Raw genomic sequence first — 23038 nt, 5'->3', positions numbered from 1 at the left:
AAACAAAAACACACCCTGAGTATTTACGTAGAGGCTCAACCATTAGAACTCAGAAACCGATTCAACTACATAAGCACCTGTCCCTCTATGCAAATACATAGACAAGTCCTCCCCGTCTCCTGGCCCTTTTATAATGAAGGTCAGACCAGTCCCATGTCCTTGACCTTTCCAACTTTTTCAGCTCTCTAATCACTGAGTTTTCTTCAGATGTTAGTGTGGTACCCTAGACTTTTTTTTTTTTTTTTGTCCAGTTACAAACACCTGATTTCTCCTACACTGTTATAAGAGTCAAGGGGGACAAAGGGACTGTTGAGGAGATTCCTAGAATTTAATTTCTACCCAATGAAATACTTATAGTCAATTTACTTTCTCTGCTAGATTTCTATTGGCATGCTTGAGTGATAAACACTATTCTGATTTTATAGAGATGACCTTTTACCTGAGAGGCCAGATAACCTCAAAAATGGTCAGTTTACCCAAAAGCACAATAGAGGTACCAGAGCACCAAAAGGGAGAGGTTTTTTTGGTTTCAGCTTTTTTTTTTTTTTTTTAACCCTCAAAAAGGTTTCAGTGTTAACTTATAAACAGTTAGCATCTTAATAGGTGATCTGAAAACTTAATTTCCCCTTTTGGTAAATTAATAGCAAACCTGTAAGCTCTGCGAGAATTGCTCGGACAGAAAGCCCACGAGTAAACGTAAAGCCATGAGCCCGATACGCTGTGATCAGATGGTCTGTGGGGTTTATGCCGGCCTCCAGGCCCACACAACAAGCTTCCTGCATTCAAGAAAGAAGCAGCAATGAGTTAGTACAGTACACATCTCTAGTTAAAAGGTTCCCTAGACTATTATGAAACATTTGGCCCAGTAGAGCTCTTCATTAATAACAACAAGTACCTCTATTTTTCACCAGAAACAGGAGTAGAGGGTAAGGCCCAAGCCAGAGCCATAAACTGGCAATCCACAGATACGTTGTTTCTTTTAAGCCTGTATGGTGATTTGTAAAAATCCTGAATCAAATGTGAACATTAAAATATTGGGGAATTTCACATGAAAATGGAGACGTCTGTCTTCTCTCGAAGACATCAGCAACAGGAAGCATTAGCCCCATATTTCCACATGGCACCAACTGGCTGGACGACCAGCCAGTTATGACTACCCCTGCGGGTGGGGCCTGTCTGCTCCACTTCACCACTAGTCCCTGTCACCATTCTCGATTCTTCATACAGCTGGCAGCCTTCACTCTACCTAACTGGTCCCTGGTAGGCATCTGATTTTGTAAACCTTGGCCTAAACCTACAAAACAAAAAACAAAACAAAAACCCTTCCCCCAAAAGTATACTCAGTACAGGTGATCATAATGCTGTAATGGCACAGGAAGTCAGCAATATGATACATGAGTAAATTCTTTAGCATAAGCTTCCTAGCAGGTCTCAGCATTCTCATTTTTATTCTAAAATACCAGCCTCAAATCCTTCAGGCAGATAAGGCAGGGTAAAAGCCAATAAACACACACCATACTTCAATTCCTAAGTAACACAGTTTGATTACAAAACTACCACCCACCTGACCATCACACAAGTGACAGAAACCACGAATAATTTTCTGTTTATATAGCTGATCTGCTTTTAACTCCATTCGACGAACAGTCTGCATCATTCTGTAGTATTTGAGCCCATCCTCCCTGGTGAGCACCGTAGTGACAGGAGGGCCCTCTTCCAGCCGGTGAAGATCACATTTCTGAAATGGAATCAGACAGTTATCTCTCAGTCACTACAATGTAAACACTGCCAACCCATTCTAAGATCTAACTCGAAATATTTAAGTCGAAAACCAGCAAATACTGAACTTGAAAACCAGCACACGAGCACATCAGAAATGCTGCATACTGCTTCTGATTCCTTCATAAAACTCACTGTGCAATGAGATGGGGTTTTGGAGGAAGGATATCTTTCTAAGATGACTTTCACTGAAAACCCCTAGAAGTCAACTGAGTTATAGGTTGAAAGACAAACTTTCAAAGAAGCATTCTAAGAATCTTCTTATTCAAACATGTTACCAAATCACATTTTAAGTCTTAGAGTAGGTCTTTAATTTTTTTAGCTTCCTCTCCTGCTCCAAACTACCAAAAACCTGCTACATAAAAGGAGTAAATTCTAATTTTGGCTAACTTCTCTGAACCTTCGATTCTAGAACATTTGGAATAAAATGGTGAAAAGCATGAATCTCAAAATGCTCTACTGCAAAGATAAAACTATATATCAAAGTGTACCTGTGGAAAAAAATTTAACACGAAGCAAAACACCTCTTACCTTAATTTCAAATGTAGCGTCATTTGCAAAATTACGGGATGCCACCAGCACTCTGCTTGCCTTGAAAAATCAAAATATACAAGTATATTAGTGCTTTTTATTGTCAGTTATTTTTGAGTTATTATTCTTATTAATCAGTTATCAGGATGCAGTCCTAGAACACTAAGAGCCCTAACACATTCATGGGCTTATCTTCCATTCTGTTCACTGTGTTGGGATCTTGTCCTCCAAAATGAATCCATGCTTTGGCCAATGAAACATGATTGTACCCCCATCTAAAGGCAAACTGCAGAAACCCGTCTATTTAGTCCCTTTGTTTTCAAAGAAATTACAGTGAAAATATAATGAAGTTAATGGCCAAACTGAAGAGACTAGATAATCTGTGGGGTATGTTTATGCTATTCTTAGTCATAACCACATAAGTTGAGCAAGCTAATGCTTTACTTTCAGAATTATTCTTCAAAGAAAACTAGGATTCAACTCCTATTTCAGGCAATTCACTTCTCTATGAAATGGTACTAAAAGAAAAATATTTTAAACGACACAAAGCATGAGATAGACACCTTAGTGAGAAATGTACAAAAGAATATACTTAGGGCTTCCCTGGTGGCGCAGTGGTTGGGAGTCCGCCTGCCGATGCAGGGAACGTGGGTTCGTTCCCCGGTCTGGGAGGATCCCACGTTCTGCGGGGTGGCTGGGCCCGTGAGCCGTGGCCGCTGGGCCGGCGCGTCTGGAGCCTGTGCTCCGCGGCGGGGTAAGCCGCAGCGGTGAGAGGCCCGCGTACCGCAAAGAAACCCCCCCCAAAAAAAGAAAAGATACTTAGCACTCCTTGACTTAAAAAAACAAAAGATTTGAGGGATGTTTTATGATTTGAACAGCACCAGAAGGAAGATGTTCTCTACAACTCCCTTCCTTTTTTTTGAAATAATAAATGCTTCTCAAGAGGGCAGACAGCAGAAGCAAGAACAACTACAATCCTGCAGCCTGTGGAACAAAAACCACATTCACAGAAAGACAGACAAGATGAAAAGGCAGAGGGCTATATACCAGATGACAGAACAACATAAAACCCCAGAAAAACAACTAAATGAAGTGGAGATAGGCAACCTTCCAGAAAAAGAATTCAGCATAATGATAGTGAAGATGATCCAGGACCTCGGAAAAAGAATGGAGGCAAAGATCGAGAAGATGCAAGAAACGTTTAACAAAGACCTAGAAAAATAACAGAACAAACAAACAGAGATGAACAATACAATAACTGAAACGAAGACTACACTAGAAAGAATCAATAGCAGAATAACTGAGGCAGAAAAACAGATAAGTGACCTGGAAGACAGAATGGTGGAATTCACTGCTGCAGAACAGAATAAAGAAAAAAGAATGAAAAGAAATGAAGACAGCTTAAGAGAGCTCTGGGACAACATGAAACACGACAACATTCGCATTATAAGGGTCCCAGGAGGAGAAGAGAGAGAAAGAACCAGAGTAAATATTTGAAGAGATTATAGTTGAAAACCTCAACATGGGAAAGGAAATAGCCACCCAAGTCCAGGAAGCGCAGAGAGTCCCATACAGGATAAACCCAAGGAGAAACACGCTGAGACACACAGTAATCAAATTGGCAAAAATTAAACACAAAAATTATTGAAAGCAGCAAGGGAAAAACGACAAATAACATACAAGGGAACTCCCATAAGGTTAACAGCTGATTTCTCAGCAGAAACTCTACAAGCCAGAAAGGAGTGGCATGATACACTTAAAGTAATGAAAGGGAAGAACCTACAACCAAGATTACTCTACCTAGCAAGGATCTCATTCAGATTCAATGGAGAAATCAAAAGCTTTACAGACAAGCAAAAGCTAAGAGAATTCAGCACCACCAAACAAGCTCTACAACAAATGCTAAAGGAACTTCTATAACTGGGAAGCACAAGAGAAGAAAAGGACCTACAAAAACAAACCCAGGGGGCTTCCCTGGTGGCGCAGTGGTTGAGAATCTGCCTGCTAATGCGGGGGACACAGGTTCGAGCCCTGGGCTGGGAGGATCCCACATGCCGCGGAGCAACTAGGCCCATGAGCCACAACTACTGAGCCTGCGCATCTGGAGCCTGTGCTCCGCAACAAGAGAGGCCGCGATAGTGAGAGGCCCGCGCACTGCGATGCAGAGTGGCCCCCGCTTGCCACAACTGGAGGAAGCCCTCGCACAGAAACGAAGACCCAACACAGCAAAAATAAATTAATTAATTAATAAACTCCTACCCCCAACATCATTAAAAAATAAGTAAATAAAAATAAAGTAAACAGGAATTCTTCTATATTAAAAAAAAACCCAAAACAATTAAGAAAATGGTCATAGGAACATACAGATCAATAATTACCTTAAACGTGAATGGATTAAATGCTCCAACCAAAAGACACAGGCTTGCTGAATGGATACAAAAACAAGACCCATATATATGCCGTCTACAGGAGACTCACTTCACACATAGGGACACATACAGACTGAAAGTGAGGGGATGGAAAAAGATATTCCATGCAAATGGAAATCAAAAGAAAGCTGGAGTAGCAATACTCATATCAGATAAAATAGACTTTAAAATAATATTACAAGAAACAAGGAAGGACACTACATAATGATCAAGGGATCAATCCAAGAAAAAGATATAACAATTATAAATATACATGCACCCAACATAGGAGCACCTCAATACATAAGGCAACTGCTCACAGCTATAAAAGAGGAAATCGACAGGAACACAATAATAGTGGGGGACTTTAACACCTCACACCAATGGACAGATCATCCAAAATGAAAATAAATAAGGAAACAGAAGCTTTAAATGAAACAATAGACCAAATAGATTTAATTGATATTTATAGGACATTCCATCCCAAGACAGCAGATTACACTTTCTTCTCAAGTGCGCACGGAACATTCTCCAGGATAGATCACATCTTGGGTCACAAATCAAGCTTCAGTAAATTTAAGAAAATTGAAATCATATCAAGCATCTTTTCTGACCACAACGCTATGAGATTAGAAATGAATTACAGGGAAAAAAACGTAAAAAACACAAACACATGGAGGCTAAACAAGACGTTACTAAATAACCAAGAGATCACTGAAGAAATCAAAGAGGAAATCAAAAAATACCTAGAGACAAATGACAATGAAAACACAGCGATCCAAAACCTATGGGATGCAGCAAAAGCAGTTCTAAAAGGGAAGTTTATAGCTATACAAGCTTACCTCAAGAAACAAGAAAAATCTCAAATAAACCATCTAACCTTACACCTACAGGAACTAGAGAAAGAAGAACAAACAAAACCCAAAGTTAGCAGAAGGAAAGAAATCATAAAGATCAGAGCAGAAATAAATGAAATAGAGACAAAGAAAACAATAGCAAAGATCAATAAAACTAAAGGCTGGTTCTCTGAGAAGATAAACAACACTGATAAACCATTAGCCAGACTCATCAAGAAAAAGAGGGAGAGGACTCAAATCAATCAATAAAATTAGAAATGAAAAAGGAGAAGTTACAACAGACACGGCAGAAATACAAAGCATCCTAAGAGACTACAACAAGCAACTCTATGCCAATAAAATGGACAACCTGGAAGAAATGGACAAATTCTTAGAAAGGTATAACCTTCCAAGACTGAACCAGGAAGGAACAGAAAATATGAACAGACCAATCACAAGTAATGAAATTGAAACTGTGATTAAAAATCTTCCAACAAACAAAAGTCCAGGACCAGATGGCTTTACAGGCAAATTCTATAAAACATTCAGAGACGAGCTAACACCCATCCTTCTCAAACTCTTCGAAAACATTGCGGAGGAAGGAACACTCCCAAACTCATTCTATGAGGCCACCATCACCCTGATACCAAAACCAGACAAAGATACTACAAAAAAAGAAAATTACAGACCAATATCACTGATGAATATAGATGCAAAAATCCTCAACAAAATACTAGCAAACAGAATCCAACAACACATTAAAAGGATCATACACCATGATCAGGTGGGATTTATCCCAGGGATGCAAGGATTCTTCAATATATGCAAATCAATCAATGTGATACACCACATTGACAAATTGAAGAATAAAAACCATATGATCATCTCAATAGATGCAGAAAAAGCTTTTGACAAAATTCAACACCCATTTATGATAAAAATATCTCTCCAGAAAGTGGGCATAGAAGTAACCTACCTCAACATAATAAAGGCCATATACAACAAACCCACAGCAAACATCATTCGCAATGGTGAGAAACTGAAAGCATTTCCTCTAAGATCAGGAACAAGACAAGGATGTCCACTCTCACCACCATTATTCAACATAGTTTTGGAAGTCCTAGCCACAGCAATCAGAGAAGAAAAAAAAAAGAAAATGAATACAAACTGGAAAAGAAGAAGTAAAACTGTCACTGTCTGCAGATGACATGATACTATACATAGAGAATCCTAAAGATGCTACCAGAAAACTACTAGAGCTAATCAATGAATTCGGTAAAGTTGCAGGATACAAAATTAATGCACAGCAATCTCTTGCATTCCTATACACTAATGATGAAAAATATGAAAGAGAAATTAAGGAAACACTCCCATTTACCATTGCAACAAAAGGAAGAAAATACTTAGGAATAAACCTACCTAGGGAGACAAAAGACCTGTATGCAGAAAACTATAAGACAATGATGAAAGAAATTAAGGATGACACCAACAGATGGAGAGATATACCATGTTCTTGGATTGGAAGAATCAATATTGTGAAAATGACTATACTACCCAAAGCAATCTACAGATTCAATGCAATTCCTATCAAATTACCAATGGCATTTCTTACAGAGCTAGAACAAAAAATCTTAAAATTTGTATGGAGACACTAAAGACCTCAAATAGCCAAAGCAGTCCTGAGGGAAAAAAACGGAGCTTGAGGAGTCAGACTCCCTGACTTCACACTATACTACAAAGCTACAGTAATCAAGACAATATGGTACTGGCACAAAAACAGAAACATAGATCAATGGAACAAGATAGAAAGCCCAGAGATAAACCCACGCACCTATGGTCAACTAATCTACGACAAAGGAGGCAAGGATACACAATGGAGAAAAGACAGTCTCTTCAATAAGTGGTGCTGGAAAAACTGGACTGCTACATGTAGAAGAATGAAATCAGAACACTCCCTAACACCATACACAAAAATAAAGTCAAAATGGATTCGAGACCTAAACGTAAGACCAGACACTATAAAACTCTTAGAGGAAAACATAGGAAGAACACTCTCTGACATAAATCACAGCAAGATCTTTTTTGATCCACCTCCTAGAGTAATGGAAATAAAACCAAAAATAAACAAATGGGACCTAATGAAACTTCCAAGCTTTTGCACAGCCAAGAAAACCATAAACAAGATGAAAAGACAACCCTGAGAATGGGTGAAAATATTTGCAAATGAATCAACAGACAAAAGATTAATCTCCAAAATATATAAAAAGTTCATGCAGCTCAATATTAAAGAAACAAACAACCCAATCCAAAAATGGGCAGAAGACCTAAACAGACATTTCTCCATAGAAGACATACAGATGGCCAAGAAGCACATGAAAAGCTGCTCAACATCACTAATTATTAGAGAAATGCAAATCAAAACTACAATGAGGTATCACCTCACACCAGTTAGAATGGGCATCATCAGAAAATCTACAAACAACAAATGCTGGAGAGGGTGTGGAGAAAAGGGAACCCTCTTGCACTGTTGGTGGGAATGTAAATTGATACAGGCGCTATGGAAAACAGTATGGAGGATCCTTAAAAAACTAAAAATAGGGCTCCCCTGGTGGCCCAGTGGTTGAGAGTCCGCCTGCCGATGCAGGGGACATGGGTTCATGTCCCGGTCCGGGAAGATCCCACATGCCGCAGAGCGGCTGGGCCTGTGAGCCATGGCCGCTGAGCCTGTGTGTCCGGAGCCTGTGCTCCGCAACGGGAGAGGCCACAACAGTGAGAGGCCCATGTACTGCGCAAAAAAAAAAAAAAAAAAAAAAACTAAAAATAGAATTACCATATGATCCAGCAATCCCACTACTGGGCATATACCCAGAGGAAACCATAATTCAAAAACACACATGCACCCCAGTGTTCATTGCAGCACTATTTACAATAGCCAGGTCATGGAAGCAACCTAAATGCCCATCAACAGATGAATGGATAAAGAAGTTGTGGTACATATATACAATGGAATATTACTCAGCCATAAAAAGGAACGAAATTGGGTCATTTGTTGAGACGTGGATGGATCTAGAGACTGTCATACAGAGTGAAGTAAGTCAGAAAGAGAAAAACAAATATCGTATATTAACACATGTATGTGGAACCTAGAAAAATGGTACAGATGAACCGGTTTGCAGGGCAGAAGTTGAGACACAGATGTAGAGAACAAACGTTATGAATACCAAGGGGGGAAAGCCGCAGTGGGGTGGGGATGGTGGTGTGATGAATTGGGCGATTGGGATTCACATGTATACACTGATATGTATAAAACTGATGACTAATAAGAACCTGCTGTATAAAAAAATAAATAAAATAAAATTCAAAAATTAAAAAAAATAAATGCTTCTCATTTATTACTGGGAAAAAACCAGATTAGCCAGCTGTTTTTTCAGTGGGTGAAATTCTGACAAAAATGCCTCTTTCTGAGGTTGATCTGTTGTTAGATCAAGCAAAGTGACCTAAGTGCAACTTGGACCATTGCTTGGGCTCAAAACAGATCTCGGAGCTGGTGTCATTGACTCATGCCATTTGGTGTGCAGATTAGTGGCATCTGTGTTTTAACCTCAATTCCTATTGCTACAGAATTCCTATTCTGAGGCTTAGAAGGGCAGGCCTCTGACTGCACTGTTGCCATCTGAGTTGAGGGGGTGGGACCTGCAATGAGTTTTCAGTGAAGCTTTCTCTCTGTGCTGATGAGATTCATGCTACCTGAGTTGCCCAAAGCCATAGAGCACTTAACTGTTGGGGCTGGGGTACAAACCCAGCAAATCTGGCTCCAAGGTCTGTGTCACCTCACCTTAAGCACCTCACCCCCACGAGCTGCCTCCTGAAACCCACACGGCCGCCGAAGAGTCCCAGTGCTCCCTTCTTTTTTTTTTGGCCACGCCGCACAGCATGTGGGATCTTAGTTCCCCAACCAGGGATCAAACCTGCGCCCCCTGCATTGGAAGCGCAGAGTCTTAACCATTGAACTGCCAGGGAAATCCCCAGTGCTCCCTTGATGATGTTCAGGTGGCTGTCACTGCTTGGTGGGGGGGAAGCGGGTAAAAAGCTGCCAGAAATGTTTCCTTTTCACTCTGCTCACAGCAACAGTACTCTGTGTGATGGCTAAGGTCCAGGTTAGACCACAAACATTTAATCAGTTAGGAGGACTGTACTACTTTAGCCACATTCTGCCACGTCACACATATGTAAACCAATATGACTTCCTCTCATGCAGACTTGAAGAACGTTCTTCAGATCCCACAAAAAGTACTTTTGATATGTTCATACAGTGTGTTACCTTACCATCCAACTTGTAGCAATGGACTTGATCTTGGTGAGAAGGGGTAAGGTTGATCTGCTAAGTGTACAAGCCAATAGGCAGAAAGCTGTTACCTAGTGATCTCTTCACCCATCAATATACCATTATCCAATAAAGCCAACAAAAACCATGACATTGTTGGAGAAAAAAAGTTGAAATGCTAGAGACAAATGCTTCAGTTAAGTTAAAGATTGAGAGAGTCCAATACATCTAAGAATAAGTGAAGAAAATTGAGAAATTTGGGAAGAAGTAAAGTTGACAAGTATGAGGTGACAAACAAAAGGTTATGTTTGGCAATCATGAAATGGATATGTTATTTATTTATTTTATTTTTTTTGCGGTACACGGGCCTCTCACTGTTGTGGCCTCTCCCGTTGTGGAGCACAGGCTCCGGACGCGCAGGCTCAGCGGCCATGGCTCAAGGGCTCAGCCGCTCCGCGGCATGTGGGATCTTACCAGACCGGGGCACGAACCCGTGTCCCCTGCATCGGCAGGCGGACTCTCAACCACTGTGCCACCAGGGCAGCCCGGATATGTTATTTTTGACAGTTACTTTGTTTTGTGGGGCTAGAAATATATATCTTGTCTTGCAAAATAAATTTCCAGATACAACTACAGAAAGTGCATCTTGGAGACTGAAAACTAACGACCAAACCAGTCAAGCAACAGTAACCGAGAAAAGGAAAAATTCTCTTTCTCCATCCTAAATTCCCAGCAAGAAAGAATGACAGTTCTACATAATAAAGAGCAAGAAGGTAAGGTCAAAGATTTTGACTGGGAGGAGCTTGGGAAGATGGCGGAAGAGTAAGACGCGGAGATCACCTTCCTCCCCACAGATACATCAGAAATTCAACTACACGTGGAACAACTCCTACAGAACACCTACTGAACGCTGACAGAAGACCTCAGATCCCCCAAAAGGCAAGAAACTCCCCACATACCTGGGAAGGGCAAAAGAAAAAAAGAATAAACAGAGACAATAGGATAGGGACGGGACCTGCACCAGTGGGAGGGAGCCGTGAAGGAGGAAAGGTTTCCACACACTACAAGCCCCTTCGCGGGCAGAGACTACAGGTGGCGGAGGGGGAAAGCTTCGGAGTAGCGGAGGAGAACACAGCAACAGGGGTGCGGAGGGCAAAGCGGAGAGATTCCAGCACAGAGGATCGGTGCCCTCAGGCACACACCAGCCCGAGAGGCTTGTCTGCTTGGCCGCTGGGGTGGGCGGGGCTGGGAGCTGAGGCTCGGGTATCGGCTTTCAGTCTGAGCGCAGGGAGAGGACTGGGGCTGGCGGCAGGAAGAGAGCCTGAAGGGGTTAGTGCACCACGGCTAGCCCGGAGGGAGTCCGGGGAAAGGGTCTGGAGCTGCCGAAGAGGCAAGAGACTTTTTTCCCTTTTGTTTCCTGGTGCGCGAGAAGAGGGCATTAAGAGGGCTGCTTGGGGAAGCGCTGGAGACAGGCGCGAGCCGCGGCTAAAGGCGCGGACCTCGGAGACGGGCGTGGGACGCTGGGGCTGCTGCTGCCGCCGCCGCCACGGGGCCTGTGTGCGAGCGCGGGTCACTGTCCGCCCCGCCTTCCGGGGGGCCTGTGCACCCCGCCACTGCCGGGGTCCCGGGACCCGGGGACGGCTTTCCCGGGAAAGCGCACGGAGCGCCTCGGGCTGCTGCAACGTCACACCGGCCTCTGCCGCCGCAGGCCCGCCCCACACTGCGCGCCCCTCCCTCCCCTCTGCCTGAGTGAGCCAGAGCCCCCGAATCAGCGGCTCCTTTAAACCCGTTCTGTCTGAGCGAAGAACGGACGCCCTCCTGCGACCTACGCGCAGAGGCGGGGCCAGGTTGAGACCCGGGAGCTGTGAGAGCAGAGACAGGGAAATCTCTCTGTGCAGCCTCGGAGGCAGCGGATTAAAGCTCCAAGGTCCATTTGATGTGCCCTGCGTCTGTGGAGTGCATAAATGGACAGCAAATCATCCCAAATTGAGGAAGTGGACTTTGAGGACAACATTTAAGACTTTCCCCCCTTTTCCTCTTTTTACAACGATTTATCCCAAATTAAGGAGGTGGACTTGGAGATGCAAGATTTTTGATTTTTCCCCCTGCTCTCTTTTAGTGAATGTGTATGTGTAATCTTCTGTGTAAGATTCTCTCTGAATAGCTTTGCTTCCACCATATGTCCCAGGGTTCTATCTGTCCGTTTTTTTTTCAATAATTACTTTTTAATTTTAATAACGCTACTATATTTCATACTTTATTCTATTCTACTTTACCTGCTCTTTCCTTTTTTCCTACCTTCCCTTCCTCCCTCCCTCCCTCCGCTCCTCCTTTCCTTCTTTCTTTTTCTTTACTCCCTCCCTCCCACCCTTCTTCTTCCCACTTTCTTTTTCTTTCCTTCCTCCCTCCCTCCCTCCGGTCTTTCTTTCTTTCGTTCCTTCCTCCCTCCCTCCCTCCCTCCCTTCTTCCATTCACTCTTCCTTTTGCTTTCATTCCTCCCTCCCTCCTTTCTTTCTTTCCATCCTTCCTCCCTCCCTCCTTTCTTTCTTTCTTCCTTCCTTCCTTTCTTCCCTTCTTCCTTTCTTTCCCTCTCTCTTTCTTTCTTCTACTAATTCTTCCTTTCTACCTTTTCTCCCTTTTATTCTGAGCCGGGTAGATGAAAGGCTCTTGGTGCTGCAGCCAGGAGTCAGTGCTGTGCCTCTGAAGTGGGAGAGCCAACTTCAGGACACGGGTCCACAAGAGACCTCCCAGCTCCACATAATATCAAGCAGCGAAAATCTCCCAGAGATCTCCATCGCAACACCAGCACCCAGCTTCAGTCAACGACCAGCAAGTTACAGTGCTGGTCACCCTATGCCAAGCAACTAGCAAGGCAGGAACACAACCCCACCCATTAGCAGAGAGGCTACCTAAAAACATAATAAGGCCACAGGCACCCCAAAACACACCACCAGACGTGGACCTGTCCACCAAAAAGACAAGATCGAGCCTCAACCACCAGAACACAGGCATTAGTCCCCCCCACCAGGAAGCCTACACAACCTACTGAAACAACCTTAGCCACTGGGGACAGACACCAAAAACAACGGGAACTACGAATCTGCAGCCCGCAAAAAGGAGACCCCAAACACAGTAACATAAGCAAAATGAGAAGGCAGAAAAACACACAGCAGGTGAAGGAGCAAGATAAAAACCTACCAGACCTAACAAATGAAGAGGTAATAGGCAGTCTACCTGAAAAAGAATTCAGAATAATGATAGTAAAGCTGATCCAAGATTCTATTTCCAAGATCCAAAATCCTGGAAATAGAATAGACAAAATGCAAGAAACAGTTAACAAGGACCTAGAAGAACTAAAGATGAATCAAGCATCAATTAAAAACACAATAAATGAAATGAAAAATACTCTAGATGGGATCAATAGCAGAATAACTGAGGCAGAAGAACGGATAAGTGAGGTGGAAGATAAAATAGTGGAAATAACTGCTGCAGAGCAAAATAAAGAAAAAAGAATGAAAAGAACAGAGGACAGTCTCAGAGACCTCTGGGACAATATTAAACGCACCAACATTCGAATTATAGGGGTTCCAGAAGAAGAAGAGAAAAAGAAAGGGACTGAGAAAATATTTGAAGAGATTATAGTTGAAAACTTCCCTAATATGGGAAAGGAAATAGTTAATCAAGTCCAGGAGGCACAGAGAGTCCCATACAGAATAAATCCAAGGAGAAATACGCCAAGACACATATTAATCAAACTGTCAAAAATTAAACACAAAGAAATCATATTAAAAGCAGCAAGGGAAAAACAACAAATAACACACAAGGGAATCCCCATAAGGTTAACAGCTGATCTCTCAGCAGAAACTCTGCAAGCCAGAAGGAACTGGCAGGACATATTTAAAGTGATGAAGGAGAAAAACCTGCAACCAAGATTACTCTACCCAGCAAGGATCTCATTCAGATTTGATGGAGAAATTAAAACCTTTACAGACAAGCAAAAGCTGAGAGAGTTCAGCAACACCAAACCAGCTTTACAACAAATGCTAAAGGAACTTCTCTAGGCAAGAAACACAACAGAAGGAATATACCTACAATAACGAACCCAAAGCAATTAAGGAAATGGGAATAGGAACATACATATCAATAATTACCTTAAATGTAAATGGACTAAATGCTCCCACCAAAAGACACAGAGTGGCTGAATGGATACAAAAACAAGACCCATATATATGCTGTCTACAAGAGACCCACTTCAGACCTAGAGACACATACAGATTGAAAGTAAGGGGATGGAAAAAGATATTCCATGCAAATGGAAATCAAAAGAAAGCTGGAGTAGCAATTCTTATATCAGACAAAATAGACTTTAAAATAAAGACTATTAGAAGAGACAAAGAAGGACACTACATAATGATCAAGGGATCGATCCAAGAAAAAGATATAACAATTGTAAACATTTATGCACCCAACATAGGAGCACCTCAATACATAAGACAAATACTAACAGTCATAAAAGGGGAAGTCGACAGTAACACAATCATAGTAGGGGACTTTAACACCCCACTTTCACCAATGGACAGATCACCCAAAATGAAAATAAATAAGGAAACACAAGCTTTAAATGATACATTAAACAAGATGGACTTAGTTGATATTTATAGGACATTCCATCCAAAAACAACAGAATACACATTTTTCTCAAGTGCTCATGGAACATTCTCCAGGATAGATCATATCTTGGGTCACAAATCAAGCCTTGGTAAATTTTAGAAAATTGAAATTGTATCAAGTATCTTTTCCGACCACAATGCTATGAGACTAGACATCAATTACAGGAAAAGATCTGTAAAAAATACAAACACATGGAGGCTAAACAATACACTACTCAATAACGAAGTGATCACTGAAGAAATCAAAGAGGAAATTTAAAAATACCTAGAAACAAATGACAATGGAGACACGACGACCCAAAACCTATGGGATGCAGCAAAAGCAGTTCTAAGGGGGAAGTTTATAGCAATACAATCCCACCTTAAGAAACAGGAAACATCTCGAGTAAACAACCTGACCCTGCACCTAAAGCAATTAGAGAAAGAAGAACAAAAACATCCCAAAGTTAGCAGAAGGAAAGAAATCATAAAGATCAGATCAGAAATAAATGAAAAAGAAATGAAGGAAACGATAGCAAAGATCAACCAAACTAAAAGCTGGTTCTTTGAGAAGATAAACAAAATTGATAAACCATTAGCCAGACTCATCAAGAAAAGAAGGGAGAAGACTCAAATCAACAGAATTAGAAATGAAAAAGGAGAAGTAACAACTGACACTGCAGAAATACAAAAGATCATGAGAGATTACTACAAGCAACTCTATGCCAATAAAATGGACAAATTCTTAGAAATGTACAACCTGCCAAGACTGAATCAGGAAGAAATAGAAAATATGAACAGACCAATCACAAGCACTGAAAATGAAAGTGTGATTAAAAATCTTCCAACAAACAAAAGCCCAGTACCAGATGGCTTCACAGGCGAATTCTATCAAACATTTAGAGAAGAGCTAACACCCATCCTTCTCAAACACTTCCAAACAATATCAGAGGAAGGAACACTCCCAAACTCATTCTACGAGGCCACCATCACCTGGATACCAAAACCAGGCAAGGACGTCACAAAGAAAGAAAACTACAGGCCAATATCACTGATGAACATAGATGCAAAAATCCTCAACAAAATACTAGCAAACAGAATCCAACAGCACATTAAAAGGATCATACACCATGATCAAGTGGGGTTTATTCCAGGAATGCAAGGATTCTTCAATATATGCAAATCAATCAACGTGATACACCATATTAACAAATTGAAGGAGAAAAACCATATGATCATCTCAATAGATGCAGAGAAAGCTTTTGACAAAATTCAACACCCATTTATGATAAAAACCCTGCAGAAAGTAGGCATAGAGGGAACTTTCCTCAACATAATAAAGGCCATATATGACAAACCCACAGCCAACATTGTCCTCAATGGTGAAAAACTGAAACCATTTCCACTAAGATCAGGAACAAGACAAGGCTGCCCACTCTCACCACTCTTATTCAACCTAGTTTTGGAAGTTTTAGCCACAGCAATCAGAGAAGAAAAGGAAATAAAAGGAATCCAAATCGGAAAAGAAGGAGTAAAGCTGTCACTGTTTGCAGATGGCATGATACTATACATAGAGAATCCTAAAGATGCTATCAGAAAACTACTAGAGCTAATCAATGAATTTGGTAAAGTAGCAGGATACAAAATTAATGCACAGAAATCTCTGGCATTCCTGTACAGTAATGATGAAAAATCTGAAAATGAAATCAAGAAAACACTCCCATTTACCACTGCAACAAAAAGAATAAAATATCTAGGAATAAACCTACCTAAGGAGACAAAAGACCTGTATGCAGAAAATTATGACACTGATGAAAGAAATTAAAGATGATACAAATAGATGGAGAGATATACCATGCTCCTGGATTGGAAGAATCAATATTGTGAAAATGACTCTACTACCCAAAGCAATCTACAGATTCAATGCAATCCCTATCAAACTACCACTGGCATTTTTCACAGAACTAGAACAAAAAATTTCACAATTTGTATGGAAACACAAAAGACCCCGAATAGCCAAAGCAATCTTGAGAACAAAAAATGGAGCTGGAGGAATCAGGCTCCCTGACTTCAGACTATACTACAAAGCTACAGTAATCAAGACAGTGTGGTACTGGCATAAAAACAGAAAGATAGATCAATGGAACAGGATAGAAAGCCCAGAGATAAACCCACGCACATATGGTCAACTTATCTTTGATAAAGGAGGCAGGAATGTACAGTGGAGAAAGGACAGCCTCTTCAATAAGTGGTGCTGGGAAAACTGGACAGGGACATGTAAAAGTATGAGATTAGATCATTCCCTAACACCATACACAAAAATAAGCTCAAAATGGATTAAAGACCTAAATGTAAGGCCAGAAACTATCAAACTCTTAGAGGAAAACATAGGCAGAACACTCTATGACATAAATCACAGCAAGATCCTTTTTGACCCACCTCCTAGAGAAATGGAAATAAAAACAAAGATAAACAAATGGGACCTAATGAAACTTAAAAGCTTTTGCACAGCAAAGGAAACCATAAACAAGACCAAAAGACAACCCTCAGAATGGGAGAAAATATTTGCAAATGAAGCAACTGACAAAGGATTAATCTCCAAAATTTATAAGCAGCTCATGCAGCTCAATAGCAAAAAAACAAACAACCCAATCCAAAAATGGGCAGAAGACTTAAATAGACATTTCTCCAAAGATATACAGACTGCCAACAAACACATGAAAGAATGCTCAACATCATTAATCATTAGAGAAATGCAAATCAAAACTACAATGAGATATCATCTCACACCAGTCAGAATGGCCATCATCAAGAAATCTAGAAACAATAAATGCTGGAGAGGGTGTGGAGAAAAGGGAACACTCTTGCACTGCTGGTGGGAATGTGAATTGGTACGGCCACTATGGAGAACAGTACGGAGGTTCCTTAAAAAACTAAAAATAGAACTACCATATGACCCAGCAATCCCACTACTAGGCATATACCCTGAGAAAACCATAATTCAAAAAGAGTCATGTACCAAAATGTTCATTGCAGCTCTATTCACAATAGCCCGGAGCTGGAAACAACCTAAGTGTCCATCATCAGATGAATGGATAAAGAAGATGTGGCACATATATACAATGGAATATTACTCAGCCATAAAAAGAAACGAAACTGAGCTATTTGTAATGAGGTGGATAGACCTAGAGTCTGTCATACAGAGTGAACTAAGTCAGAAAGAGAAAGACAAATACTGTATGCTAACACATATATATGGAATTAAAAAAAAAATGTCATGAAGAACCTAGGGGTAAAACGGGAATAAAGACACAGACCTACTTGAGAATGGACTTGAGGATATGGGGAGGGGGAAGGGTAAGCTGTGACAAAGCGAAAGAGAGGCATGGACATATATACACTACCAAACGTAAGGTAGATAGATAGTGGGAAGCAGCTGCATAGCACAGGGAGATCAATGCTCGCTGCTTTGTGACCGCCTGGAGGGGTGGGATGGGGAGGGTGGGAGGGAGGGAGATGCATGAGGGAAGGGATGTGGGAACAGATGTATATGTATGACTAATTCACTTTGTTATAAAGCAGAAACTAATAAAAAAAAAGGATTTTGACTGTCTAAAGCTACTTAGATACTTTCTCCCATTTCATTACTGTGAATCTCAAAAACAGTACGATTCACTGATATAATGGGTGAAAGGAGCCACATTAAGCGAAAGTTAAGCTAAAAGTCGTATCAGAAGTGTGAGGGGGGGCCTTTCTCACCTTCTGAGATGGCCCACACTCTGTGGAGTGTGTTTCTCTCTAAATAAATCCACTTCTTGCCTATCACTTTGTCTCTCACTGAATTCTTTCTGCGATGAGACATCAAGAACCTGAGCTTCAGGGCTTCCCTGGTGGCGCAGTGGTTAGGAATCTGCCTGCCAGTGCAGGGGACACGGGTTCGAGCCTGGTCCGGGAAGATCCCACATGCCGCGAGAAACTAAGCCCATGCGCCACAACTACTGAGCCTGTGCTCTAGAGACCACGAGCCACAACTATTGAGCCCGTGTGCCCCAGCTACTGAAGCCCACGCACCTAGAGCCTGTGCTCCGCAACCAGAGAAGCCACCGCAGTGAGAAGCCCGTGCACCACAACGAAGAGTAGCCCCCGCTCGCTGCAACTGGAGAAAGCCCACGTGCAGCAACGAAGACCCAACGCAGCCAAAAATAATAAACAAATAAAATAAATAAATAAAAATAAAACAAAACAAAACAAAAAAGAAATGTGAGGGAGATTCGGATCAAGATGGTGGAGGATTAGGACGTGGAGCTCACCTTCTCCCACAAATATCAATATACCAAAAATACATCTACGTGTGGAACGGTTCTCACAGAATATCTACTGAGCTCTGGCAGAAGACCTCAGACACCCAAGAGGGCAAGAAAATCTCCACATAACTGGGTAGGACAAAAGAAAAAAGAAAAAAAAGAGAGAAGGCAATCAGGACGGGACCTGCGCCCCTGGGAGGGAGCTGTGAAAAGAAAAGGTTTCCACACCCTGAGAAGTCCCCTCACTGGTGGAGATATCACCCAGGACAGAGGTGGAGCTTTGGAACGTTGGAGTTGAGTGCAGCAACTGGTTTGCGGAAAGCAAAGCGGAGAGAGACCTACACAGACGGTTGGTACCACGACCTTGCACTCCCCAGCTTGAGACGCTCCTCCACTGTGCTGGGCAAGGTCTGGGTGCTGAGGTTTGGGCTTCGGAGGTCAGACCCAGGGAGAGGACTGGAGTTGGCTACGTGCAGACAGCCTGAGGGGGCTGGAGTGTGGTGCACCATAACTGAGGGAATACCGGAAGAAGCTCGGGCCCGCCAGAAAGGCAAGGGGCCATTGTTGGGGGATGCATGAAGAGAGAGGTGGGACCGCCATAGGAGCTTCTTTCTCCGTGCACTCTCGGGCAGCAGGGCACCACCTACATGAGCTCCGGGGAGCGGACTAGAGCCACCACTGCCATTTCGGACTCCAGAGGCGGATGCAGACCACTGCAGCTGCCAAGGGTCCCGTGACTGGGCACCAACCACTGCCCCCACCCTCCCCAGGAGCATGCGCGGGCCACGCAACTGCACATTCCCTATCCAGGGGATAACGACCAGCACACGCAGGGGAAAGAGACGGCAAGAATCCAAACCAAAAACAGCCCTCATGCCAAAAAAATATTAAACCCACACAAACTACGCAGGGAGGCACCTGCATATAAGTAGCCCTCCAAGACTACAGTAGATAACTGTTTCTCCTAAATTCAGAGAGTCAGAAAAATATAAGCAAAATGAAGAAGCAGAGGAACCACTCTCAGTTAAAAGACCAAGAAAATTCCCCTGAAGGAACAAACAATGAAACAGGCCTTTTCAGTCTAGTAGATACCGAGTTCAAAAAGGAGACAATGAAAATACTGAAGGACTTAAGAAAGGCTATCGACAGAAATGCAGAGTACTGTAAAAAGAAACTAGAAACTAGAAAGAGGAGCCAAGAAAAATTAGAAACTTCATTTGCTGAGACGAAAGCTGAGCTAAAGGCAATGAATAGCAGAATGAATAATGCAGAAGAAAGAATAAGTGACCTCGAAAGTAGAATAGTGGAAATTACCCAATCAAAACAGCAGACAGAAAGGCTAATGAAAAAAAATGAAAGCAATATAAGAGACCTATGGGATAATATAAAGTGTGCCAATCTACGCATAATAGGGATTCCAGAAGGAGAAGAAAGAGAAAAGGAGACTGAAAATGTACTTGAAGAAATTATGACTGAAAACTTCCCAAGCCTAAAGAAGGAAGCAGATATCCAGAAACAGGAAGCACAGAGGGTCCCAACAAGATGAACCAAACAGACCTACCCCAAGACATGTTATAATAAAATGGCAAAAGTTAAAGAGAGGATTTTAAAGGCAGCAAGTGAAAAACAAAGTGTTAGTTACAAGGGAATCCCCATAAGGCTACCGGCTGATTTCTCTACAGAAATGCTGCAGGCCAGAAGGGAGTGGCAAAATATATTCAAGTCTTGAAAGGGAAAAATCTGCAACCTAGAATACGCTACCCAGCAAGATGATCATTTAGAATAGGAGAAGAAATAATTTATCAGACTCGCAAAAACTAAAAGAATTCAGCAATACTAAACCTACCCTAAAAGAAACACTCAAAGTTCTTCTCTATATAGAAAAGAAAATATAGGAAGGAGGAAATCACAATTGGAAAGTAAATCACTTAAATTAGCCACTATACAGATCAAAACAAAAACAAAAAAAACCTGTTTGTGAAAGTGATGATAAACACAAGGAACAGCAAAAGGATAAACATGAAGATGTAATCAAAAGGACATCAAAATCATAAGATGTGGGGAAGGAGAGTGACAACATGTAGATTCATTTTTTTAGAATGCATTTGAGCCTATATGACTACCAGTCTAAAGCAAACAGATACAGGAAGGGGTTCACATACTTGAAAAACAGGGCAACTGCAAGTCAAAAACATACAAGAGATTCACAAAAACCAGAAAGAAAACACAGGCATAAAATAAAAGGAAATCCTCAAACCATAAAAAGGAACAAAGAAGAAACACAGAATAAACTGGAAAACAAGGTTTAAAATGGCAATAAATACATACATATCAATAATTACCTTAAATGTCAGTAATGCTCCAATCAAAAGAAACAGAGTGGCAGACTGGATTAAAAAAAAACCAAGAGTGGGCTTCCCTGATGGCGCAGTGGTTGAGAGTCCGCCTGCCGATGCAGGGGACACGGGTTCGTGCCCCGGTCCGGAAGGATCCCACATGCCGCGGAGCAGCTGGGCCCGTGAGCCATGGCCGCTGAGCCTGTGCATCCGGAGCCTGTGCTCCGCAACGGGAGAGGCCACAACAGTGAGAGGCCCGCGTACCGAAAAAAAAAAAAAACCAACCAAGAGCCTAAAATATGCTGCCTACAAGAGACCCACTTCAGGGCAAAGGACACACAAAGATTGAAAGTGAGGGAATGCAAAAGGAAAATGACAAGAAAGCGGGGGTTGCAATACTTATATCAGACAAAATAGACTTTAAAACAAAGAGCATAAAGAAAGATAAAGAACACTATATAATGATAAAAGGATCAACACAAGAAGAGGATTTTACACCCGTCAACATATATGAACCTAATATAGGAGCACCCAAATACATAAAACAAATACTAACAGACATAAAGGGAGAAATTTACCGGAATACAGTACAAGTAGGAGACTTTAACACCCCACTCACATCAATGGACAGATCTTCCATACAGAGAATCAATAAGGCAAAAGAGATCCTAAATGATAATAACAATGCTTAACACAGGTAGCACCCACTATGTACCAGGCGCTACCGGGAAGAGTTTACATATTTGTCACTCGTTTAAGCCTCACCGTCTCTCATCCTCATTAAAAAAAAAAAAAAAAAACACAACCCCACGGGGTAAGTACTCTCATCTCCATTTTAGAGATGAGGAAAACTGAGCACGGGGATCTTTAAGAAAAAACAAAAACCTCTTACTCAAGGTCACAGGGCTAGTAACTGGTGAAACTGAAGTGTGAATGGAGCCATTCTGTCTCCGGATTCCCGGTCAAGAGGAAGATTTAAAATGAGTGGGCTGGGAAGAGGCGGTCAACTGGAGACTCGAGGAAGCCCAAGGCCCCCTTTTCTGTCTGAGGTAAACGAACGGGTCCTTCCAGAGCGCACCAACCAGGCCGGCACCGGGAGCCGCGCCTGACCTTCACGCGGACCTTATAAAGCTCCCCCTCCCTCAGTCGGCGCCCGAGGGCCGAGCCACCGCTCCCCTCGCGGCCAGGAGCGGAGCGCACGACGTGGAGGCAGGACAAAGGCCCGCGGCTCCACGAGGCCCGGCCCACTCAGCCCGCTCGTCCTGCCCTCTGGCGTCCTCCGGCCTCGGGCCCACTCGCGCCCCACCCCGGCTCGCTCACGCCACCTCACCGGCTTCTGGGCGACGCCCGACAACACGCGGGAGACGGCGGCGAGCATCTTCCTCATGGAGTGCGGGCTGTGGCGGCAGCGGCAGCTCCCTACAACCCAAGCAGCGCGGCCCAGGTACCTCCAAGTCTCCTTCAGGATCCCGGAGCGAACGCTACCACTCACGCCAGCACGACGCGACGGAGACGTCATGCGCCTCGCCGGACCGCGGGCCAACCAGAACGGCTCCCAGGGCGTGCCCCGCCTACCTGAGAGGCCCGCGGCCGCCCATTGTGTGTCAGAGCCAGAGGACGAGGCTGAGGGAATCCTTCCGTCACCAAGCAACCGGCAGGTGAGGCGCCGGAGACCTGAGGGCGCCTGCGTGGGAAAGTGAGGCCACACCTCTAGGCCCCGCGGGAAAAAGACCTTCTTGGATTTTGCACCCCAGCTGAGCCACGCACGATCGTGCAAGGCCAATCCTACTGAGCGTCCAGCCCTGCCGGTGCTGCAACTTTGCAGCCTTTGCTCAATACACAAGATGGTGAAGATTAATATGCCTGGTGGA

General features: G+C 42.7%; 1 protein-coding gene across 4 annotated transcripts in view; it reads right to left on the bottom strand.

Annotated features, from left to right (window-relative positions):
- Positions 1-22701, bottom strand: part of LOC132493519 (pyruvate dehydrogenase E1 component subunit alpha, somatic form, mitochondrial) — a 34849-nt gene extending 12148 nt beyond the window's left edge. For all 4 annotated transcript variants that reach the window (XM_060104167.1, XM_060104169.1, XM_060104168.1 and 1 more), the window contains exons 1-4: positions 22498-22701; positions 2311-2370; positions 1565-1738; positions 650-776 (exon numbers count right to left, since the gene is read on the bottom strand). In XM_060104167.1, coding sequence (XP_059960150.1) covers positions 650-776; positions 1565-1738; positions 2311-2370; positions 22498-22686 — 550 coding nt within the window. In that variant the 5' untranslated portion in view covers positions 22687-22701. The remainder of the gene's footprint in view (positions 1-649; positions 777-1564; positions 1739-2310; positions 2371-22497) is intronic.
- Positions 22702-23038: the final 337 nt, after the last annotated feature.

This window comes from Mesoplodon densirostris, chromosome 7 (assembly GCF_025265405.1).
Source record: "Mesoplodon densirostris isolate mMesDen1 chromosome 7, mMesDen1 primary haplotype, whole genome shotgun sequence".
In the NCBI taxonomy this organism is placed as follows: domain Eukaryota; kingdom Metazoa; phylum Chordata; class Mammalia; order Artiodactyla; family Ziphiidae; genus Mesoplodon; species Mesoplodon densirostris.
This window is presented reverse-complemented; position numbering and strand designations above follow the sequence as displayed.